This window comes from Nannospalax galili, unplaced genomic scaffold (genome assembly GCF_000622305.1).
Source record: "Nannospalax galili isolate Female #2095 unplaced genomic scaffold, S.galili_v1.0 scaffold547, whole genome shotgun sequence".
Classification (NCBI taxonomy): Eukaryota; Metazoa; Chordata; class Mammalia; order Rodentia; family Spalacidae; genus Nannospalax; species Nannospalax galili.
In genome coordinates, this window is record NW_008355824.1 from 794321 (window position 1) to 804101 (window position 9781).

Genomic DNA, 9781 nt, shown 5'->3' on the forward strand with positions numbered 1-9781 from the left:
GCAGGGCCAAAACTAGTAGAGAACAGCGGGGGAGATGGAAGGGTGAATGTGGCTGGGGGAGTCAGGGGGTGGAGGGCTGCGCTATAGACTTACCCCAAGAGGTCTGAGGATAGGAGTGCAGGCTAGGAGAGTTAGCTGGTGGTGCAGGTCCAGGGAAGCAGAGAGAGGTGAGGGCTGGGCCAGGTCCCGAAGTGGTGCTCCCCAAGAGGCCTGAGGATAGGAGTTCCGGGACAAATATTTTTGTAAAATGAAAAGAACTATTACTAGGATTAAATACATTGTTTAGAGCCTGGCATGAATTAGGTATTCAACTTACATTTTAAGCAACTTCTGGAAGCCATATCAATTAAAGAATAAAATGAATGGAGACAGCTTATATTTAAATTTTTAATCTAACTTGCTGTTTTTCTCTTTGAGTAAATGCTCTAGAGGATTTATGTTGGCTTTCTACTTTCCCGGGGAATATAGGAAGAGAATCAATTTTTCAAAATCATTGCTTCAGTTTTGGATTTTTTTTCATCTTTTAGTAAACAGTATTGCTGTTATTACCAGTAAGAATCTGAGTTGATGCACTATTAGGCAAGTGTTGTCAATTCAGAGCTTTTAGTAAGGAAAAATTAATATATAAGAACAGGTAGGTATTATATTTTAAAGTGTAGGTACAAGTCTAAAGTTTTTAGATAGCATTAATGTAAAAATACTTTTATTTTATAGATTTACCAAAGTATTCATCCTTGATTATTTTTCCTAGAATGCACAAACTTGTGAAACCTTCCACTGAGAAGAAATATGTGGATCTTACTGTGTCATTTGCCCCGGACAGTGATGGAGATGAAGATTTACCAGGCCCTCCAGTAAGATACTACTTCAATCATGACCCTGATGAGTAGAAGTTCTCAGAGAGTTGCTACAAGATACTTGATTTGGGAAAATGTACTTATTTCAGAAGCTAAAATGAATGAGCTCACAAGACTGGATTTCTTTTTGCCTTAATTTAAGGGAAATGTTAGCAGGAAACTACAAAGAAGAATTACAAGCATTTTGGAGCATAGCACACATTTGTCTAGTGCTTTACAATGCTGTGATCACAGCAGCTTTGAACTGGAATACCATTTTTTAATGCTTACTACAGATTTTGTATATTAAGCCCTGTGGGTGGAAAAAAGAAACAAAGCATTTGTCTAAGACCAGAATAAGTAAGGATGAAAAATTGAAAATAGTGAAAGTAACTATCCAAAGAGTTTAAGGTTTTCTTTTCTTTTTTCCCCTGAGTATATGAATCCAACTTTTCAACATAAGTAGTATTTGGCACTCTATACATCTTACATGATTAGGCTTTGAAGTTTTAATACCACTGAAAAAAGGAGGAATGATAAAGATAAAGAATAGAGATTTTAAATTGTATAGTTAGTTTACTATACTATTGTCTCTGCTAGTTTAAACTGAGTCTGTAATATTACTGTGTCCCCCAGAGAGTTTTGTTGGTATTTTCAGTATTGTAAACCATAAGGGCAGATGACACATTTATGTTGACTAAATGTTAACAGTATTATGGACTCTTGACAACTCTCATAGAAAATCCATGAACATGGGCAGACAAATATGGCTGATCATTTGATTTTTAAATATGCCTTTATTTTATTTATCTGAAACTAAATTTGTCATAGTATTTAAGACTCAAATGTTTTGTAAAGGGAATATCCTTAGTAACAGATGAAAACTAGAAATTGAAAAATATATCACTAGTCAAATCTTCATTTTATTTTCTTCCAGCAACCTAATGGAGAGAAAAAGAATGGTATTTTTTACTTTAAAGGGAAGAATGTCTTTTTATTCCCCATTCCCAAGATGAGAATTGACACATAAAATTATTTTTTTAGGTCTTTCTTCATTGATAGAAATATTCTGTTTTCTGATATGAAGAATTATATATAGATACTGATATAATTGGGTCCATTAAAATGATATAAACAGTATTTGACTATAAAATCAGTGAAAATAGCAAATGACTCATTTTTTAACTTGGGTTACCATGCATTCTAAAACAGCAGGCATTTTACAACCTCAGGTATTCACTTTGATAAGTTAGACTTTAGATTCATGTCAGTATTACTCCAGTGGTATCACCTTATACTCTGTTACTTTCCTTTTCCATTTACATATAGTTTAAATTGCTTTGTTAATTATTTTGTTTCCCTCCTTTGTAAAAGTATCCAGCTAAGAAAATATATTTGGAAGGAGAGGGAAAATTTGTGCAATTAAAGGATTACCTGGTCATTGGAAGATGGAGAAAAGTGGGCAGGATTGATTTTAGAGAAATGGCTACCTTTGAAATAAGGAATTTTTCATCATATCCTACCCTCTCCTATTGCACAAATTCCCAGTATACTCTTAAAAATTAATGTAACCTAAAATTGAGACCAGGAACAAACATCAAAGGTTCTGTGGCTTAGAACTTTAGAGAGTAGGAATAATAAAAGGACCTTGTAAAATAAGGCTTTTTCCCATTTTTCACTTTGTCTTATGTTCTTTGAGGATAACAGACAATTTCTAGGTACCCATTCGGCAGTCCTCAAACATAAACTAATATCTTGGCTATTTTTTACCTAGGTCTCCACCTGTCTTTGGAAATAAATGAGAACTATGCTGTCAGTTTGTAGACACTAGTACTTCAGTAGATAAAAACAAAACCAACAGAAATTAGGTTCATTTTGTAATAAAAACCTACAGTCGTTTCGTCACTTTTTTTTCTATAGGTAATGATTATTACCATCCTTTCTTTTACTTATTTTACTAAATTAGAAATCTAGGATAAAGTTAATGAAAGTTTTTCTCATTGTTTTATTTTTGTACCATAAAATTGTTTGTTACTGAAATACAGCTACTGAAATACCAGATGAAAAAACAATTTTGTGTATTTCATTCAGTGATTTTTTTTTTTCTTTTTTGCCAAAAATAAATATAAGAAACTTGAGAATATTGTGATGAGCTGTGTTCCGTAGCAGGGTCCAGGGAGTTTGATTGTACCTTTTGTTCTGTGGTTAATACTGCTTCTGTGTTTCACTTTTATACTTTGCCTTTGACCTGGATTTGGACATGTAACTCAGAAGACAGTGTGTGCTTACCTGGCATTGATCTGCAAAAATAAATAAATAAGAACAGGAAGAAATAGTCACTCCCATGAAAATCCTGGGTTTTAGTAAATCCCACAGTACAGTTTGGTGTTTTAAAGTCTATTCTTTTGTAGAATTTGAAGCGGTTGTGTTACTTGACTAAGTTTCTCACAAATTGTTCCAAAAGTAGAGCTTGGAAATAAATACCTATTTTCTTTATATTTTATCTATTATGACACATTCTTATGACAGTATCAAAGCACAAAAACTTTGGTCTTGGGGATGTAGGTGAGCCCTAGAGTACTTGCCTTGCATGTACAAGGCTCTGGGATCAGTTCCCAAATCAAAAACAAAAATCTGGAAAGTTTAGATCTTGGGACTCAAATGAAGAATCAACAGGTAATTTGTGTTCACTATTTCCCTGTTGTTTAAAGTACATAAATATGAATATCAGAGTTTAAGGAATAATTTTAAAGTAACTGCTTCTATACCAGTATTCAAATTAATAGAGCATACATATAAGAAGCCTCCCTACTACCTCCCTAGCAACAGCCATCTTACACACACACTTTGGCAATTACTACTGTCCTGTTTTGTGTGTTAACTATCACCTTGTTCTTACTGTGTTACCAACTATGTATGTAAATTCAAGCTGTATGGTTTATTTTTCCCTGCTTTTGAACTGTATGTGAAAGAATTATATAATTTGCATCTTCTTCTATTCATATTTTCATTGTAGTCATATTCATTCATCATTGCTGTATAATGTTCCTTTGCGTTAATATGCCAGTTTATTCATCATATTGACTGTGAATATTTGCAGTGTATTTAGTTTGGGATAATTACAGTTCCATAATAAATGTATTTTGTTTCTCTTCTATTGCAAATAAGGCGTCTAGGATTGAAAGTTTGATTGCAAGTTATTCGTATCTTTATATTTTATTAGATAACTATAGACTTTTTCCTAAGCATTAGAAATGTTCAATTTCTTTCACATTGCGATGAGTATTGGTGTTAACTTTTTTTTTTTGGACAGTGTATATACAGTGGTGTGTCATTAAAGTTTTACTCTGTATTCTCGTATTGCCAGTAGGGGAGGGAGCCACCTTTTCACAAATTATTGGCCATTTCAGTCTTTTTTTTTTTCTTTTTTTCGTTTTTTGGTTTTTGAGACAGGGTCTTCCTGAGACCCTCATGGCCTTGATATAACAGAGATCCACCTGCCTCTGCCTCCCAAGTGCTGAGATCAAAGGCATATTCTACCACACCAGGATTAACTTTCTTTTTTGGGAACTGTGTTGTCAGATCTTGTATATAACATTTTTTATGTGTTGGCAGTCCTTTTCCTCATTTAACTCATGAAAGATCATATGTTCTTTATTATCTATACAGTTGTAAATGTCTTCTGTTCTATGATCTGCCTTTCCCTCCTGTGATATTAATTGATAAAAAGAATTTGTTAAAGGTTAGGTACTTGGGAGTATCAGTCTTTTGTTTCACAACTACAGCTGCTTTGTGTGAGTTGTTTAAAATACTCATTCCCAACCCTAGGGTAATAAAGATATTTTTTTGATTGTCTTTTAAAAGTAGCTTTAGTTTCGCCTTTCACACTTGTTTTTAATTCATAGGAATTAATTTTGTACATGATAGCTAATACTTTACCAGTACTTATAAGTCTGGCTTCTTTTCCTAGTACTGATAAGGTGATGTTAGAAAATGTGTTGGTATCTCTGAATAATTTCTTCCTTTCTTTTTCTCTCCCCATGCTATGTCTCCATCATAGCTGATACATTTTTGATATTTGACTAAATTAATCCTTCAAGCTTATTTTTGTTGTTGTTGTTGTTAGAATGTCTTAGTTATTTTAGCCCTTTGTATTTTCGGTACTCAAATTTCTACTTGGAAACCTGCAAACAGGAAAACTCTTAGAGTTTTCCATTTTCTCACCAAAAAAAAATTGGTCTCTTATTTACTTGAAAATGGAAAGCATAATTATTTTATACTCTGTCTAATCATTTCAGAATCTTCTGAATTTGTTTATTCTGTTCTTTATTCTTACTGCCTTGCCTTCTATGTGTCCAATTATCTTTTGGTTGCATGCTAACATTTTACTTAAAAAACTTAAATAATTTGATAGTGTGATGTTTTCATTCCCCACAGAGGTTTTATATTTCTTCAGCCCAGTACCTAGTAGCTTAAAATCATTTTGATCCAGTTTCAGAGACTCAGATTTTCTGGCCTTTCTATGTGATGCAAAGCTGAACTACAGACTGCTAGTTCTCTTGCTTATTGTCTACCCTTACCCTTAAAGTTCAGCCCTTCAAAGTTCCAGAGTGTGGTTTGAGGTTACCAGAGTCCCCACCTCTTGACTGGCCCTAGGCTTTACTTCTGAATCCCCAGCCCTTTAACTCTGCAGCTACTAGGTGTTAATATATAATTTAAGCATTTTTGAGGACTGAGAAGATAGTGCACTCAGTAAAGTGCTTGCTAAGCAAGCATGAAAACCTAACTTTGATCCCTAGAGCCTAGATAAAACAGCTAGACACACAGGTAATGCCAGCCCTGGGGAGGCAGACAGGTGGGTCACTGGGGCTTACTAGTTGGCAAACCAGTTAGAGACACTGTCTCAAAAAACAAGATGTTGACACTTGAGGAATGACAGCTGAGGCTGACCTTTGGCCTCTACACATGTGCACACATGCACACATGATCAAGTACACCAAAAATTTTATTTTCATTAGGATTTCTTCAACTCAAGATTTTTAGTCAAGCCAGGAGTGGTGGCACATGCCTTTAATCCCAGCACTCGGGAGGTGGAGCTCTGTAAGTTCAAGGCCAGCTGGGGCTACAGGGAGACCCTGTCTCAAAAAGACAAAAAAAAAAAAAAGATTTTTAGTCAGTATTTATTTTCTAGACAACATGGCTTTTGTAATAATCTTTTTATTTTTATTTTCTGTTTAATTTTGGTTTAAAAAATGCCCTAGTTTTAATCCTTTGAATTTACTTGACTCACTTTTTAACCTAGATTATGGTAGTCTTTTGAATTTGAAAATAGTACATTCTATAGCTGGGGCAGCATGCTGCACATGTCAGTGACATCAAATCTTTTCGTCTTACTAAATTTTCTATATCTTTACTCATTTTAAATTATTATGTGAATTACCAAAACTGTCATATTAAAAATCACCCATTATATTGATTTGTTCTTTCTCTTAGTGTTATTTCTGTTTTTCCTATCCCAAGGCTAAATTAGTAAGTACATGTAAATCTTCTAACTTTTTTCTGCTAAATTGTATTTTATCACAATGGGTTATATCTTTGTGCCTTAACCTGTAGCCATCTCAGGTTTCTTTTAGTTAATTTTTTTTTTTGACCAACTTTTTTTTTATGTGTATGAGTGGTTTGCCTGAATTTATGTAAATGAATCACGTGTGTGCAGCGCCCACCCACCAAGAGTAGAAGAGGGCATTGGGTCCCTTGGAAGTGGAGTTACCAACGTCTGTTAGCTGCCTTGTGGGTGCTGGGAACTGAACCTGGGTCCTCTGCAAGAGCAGCCAGGGCTCTTAACCACTGAGCCATCTCTCCAGCCCTTGATTAATATTTTTATGGAATAATTTTTCTATCCATATACTTTGAATCTTTCCGTATCCTTTTAGATGTTTGCTTAGTAAATACCACAAATCTTGGATTTGGGAGTGGGGAGGTGTTTATCTAGCAGTTTTTATCTTAACACTGGAAAACTTAAGTCGTTTGCATTTAAAACAATTATCATTCTATTATATTTATGTTGTTTTGTTGGGGTTTTTATCTGCTCTGTTCTTTTTTGATACTTTCCTGTTTTTGTGTGTTTGTTGATTGAATTTGTGCCAGTTGTTAACGAGTGTCTCTCACTCTATCCCCAGTCCTATTGTATGCTGGAATTTTTCTGTATGCCTAGCACCTTGCAGACTGTGTTTCTGCTTTGTCATTTGGCTTCCTTGTAGGTTCTACAAATAGGGAGCAAGAAAGAGACTGAAATGCTTGGAAGAAGTAAGAAGCAGCATTTTTGCCTTCCCACTTGCCTTCCAATACTGTAAACATCACCCTAGCATCTCTCCTCAGCTTCTAGGTTATATTTCCCTTTTTTTTTAGTAGTTGTGTCTTATGTGAACACTTCCATTTCTCCAAGATTATCATTACCAATTTGTATGTTAGTTTTTTATGAAAATAAAGTATGTAGTGTCTTGTTTTTCGATGCAGTTTTTTCTTTCTCTTGACTAGTGTCTTTTATATTAAATTCTGTATATTCACACCAAAGAAAACTGACATTATTCATTACCTTTACCTTTTGACAGATGACATATTTCAAAAATGGCTGTATTTTCAGAACATCTACTTTGTAGAAGTTTGCCACCCTCCAGCCCCATTTAAGACTTCCATGGTGGTTGGGTCATAGCACCTCCACCTGGCACATGGATCTCTCTCTCTCTCTCTCTCTCTCTCTCTCTCTCTCTCTCTCTCTCTCTTTTTCTCACATTTTAAAAAAAACAATATATTTGGGGGTACTGCTTATATTGAGATCTCTCTCCCTCTCCCCTCTCCCCTCTCCCCTCTTCTCTCTGTTGTATACTGTTTCTTTTACCCTAACCCAGTTTGTGTAGAAGCTCAGAAAAAGTGGAAAAAGTGAGATTGCCAGCCCTACAAGCAGCCCCAGGTATCACACATATAGTAAGCAGTCTTTTTAAATGAGTCTAGGCCTAGCCTTCATAGAACAGAGACTAGCCACTCGTTCCTGTGCTGACCTACCAAATCATGAATGTAACATTGGTACATTTTGAAGTTCTTTATTATACATACATTACCTTTATGAAGCCCAAGTTACATATCACACATATCTGTTATATAGTTTCTGTTATATACTTCACTGTCTCAATTCTATAAGACAGAATATTTGTATTTTTATATGTATACACACATATACATCACTTTCTTGGCTCCTTGCTCTTTTCTGTGTCTAAAGCTCACTGCTATGATCTGGACATGCCTGTCTCCACAAAGTTCCTCTGTTGCAATCCTCACCTCCAGATGATGGCATTGGAGGTTTGGGGCCTTTGGGAGTTTACTGGACTATGGAAGCAGAGTTCTTATTCTAAGAGTCTTCAGAGACCATCCACCCTGCCACATAAGGACACACTGAAAAATCACCATCTTTTGTTCAGAAATTGGGCCTTACCAAATATCAAATCAGCACCTTAATTGTGGACCCTCTCAACTTCTAGAACTGCCAGAAATAAAGTTCTGTTGCTTATTAGAAACCCACTCACTCCAGCTTTATTTTTTGCCAGTCTCTTAATGGCTTCAATCGTTGTTGAAATAACTATGGAGCTTTCTATTTCTCCCAACTAAAAAATATTCATAGCCTTTTAGTGAGCTTTTCTTGGCTAGGCCCTGGGCTTAGATATCTGTTTCTTGATCCATTCCTTTTCACTTCATTGCAGCCAATTCTGTTGTCTCACCAACTTGAAAAGTCTAATTTTTTTTTAATTTTGTGTGTTTTATCTGCATGTATATGTCTTGCATATACCTGTGAATGTAATGCCCACAGAGGCCAGAGGAGGGTGTCAGATCCCTAAAACTGCAGTTAGTGATGATTGTTAGCTGCCACACATGGGTGCTGGGAACCAAATCCAGGTCCTGCAAGAGCAGTCAGTGCACTTAACCACTGAGCCATCTCTCCAGCTTTCTCCTGAAAACTCGTATTTTTTTTAATATTTTTTTTTATTTTATATGTATGTGTATATTGCCTGCATAGGCAGTTGTTAGCTGTCATGTGGGTGCTGGGATTCAAACCCAGGTCTTCTGCAAGAACAGCCCATGTTCTTAACCACTGAGCCATCTCTCCATCCCCCAAAACTCGTAATTTTTAAGAACTTTTAAGCACTATATTTTTCTACAGGAAGAATTCATGTAATGGTTTGAGATGTTGAGATGCACCTACATACTACATACACTTAGGCAAAACATGCATACACATAAAATAAAAATAAATGAAAAATGTTTTCAAAAAGAAAGTTCAGGGACTAGAGAGATGGCTCAGCGTTTAGGAGCACTGGCTTCTCTTGCAGAGGATCTGGGTTCGATTCCTGGCACACACATGTCGGCTAACCATCTATAATTCCATTTCCGGGGTATTCCTACACTCTCTGCTGACAACTCTGCAAGCATTACACAACACAGGTCCCCTAACATATAAAATAAAGATAAAATAGTTTTAAAATAGTTCAGTCTCGTTATCTATATTTGTGAGATGAGCTAACACTGTGTGCAGTAAAATTATGTAAATAATGCTCATAATGCTCAGTCTTTATGTGCCGGCTCTTATCCAAGAATCCTCATTAATACTGCCTCTCAATTTAAAAGACAGTCTTCCTTGATTTGGTGTATACTCCTACAGAGATAATTTGTCATAACTTCACAGTATATGTTAGTGATTCCATGTGTAGCAACTTGTGGCACATACTAAAAAGGCAAATCTGTGAGCCAATCCACAGAAGTTAATTCAGTAAGTCTAAGGGAAGTTTATAGCCTTGTATTTTCAGGTATCCCTGATCATTAAATTAGTTCTCTCTCTCTCTCTCTCTCTCTCTCTCTCTCTCTCTCTCTCTCTCTCTCACACACACACACACACA

The 9781-nt window shown here is 35.5% G+C and overlaps 1 protein-coding gene across 1 annotated transcript in view; it reads left to right on the forward strand.

The window, feature by feature from the left end:
* Uba6 (ubiquitin like modifier activating enzyme 6) overlaps window positions 1-4699 on the forward strand; it is a 102883-nt gene extending 98184 nt beyond the window's left edge. Inside the window, exon 33 of the mRNA XM_008853825.3 lies at window positions 752-4699. Coding sequence (XP_008852047.1) covers window positions 752-890 — 139 coding nt within the window. The 3' untranslated portion in view covers window positions 891-4699. The remainder of the gene's footprint in view (window positions 1-751) is intronic.
* Window positions 4700-9781: the final 5082 nt, after the last annotated feature.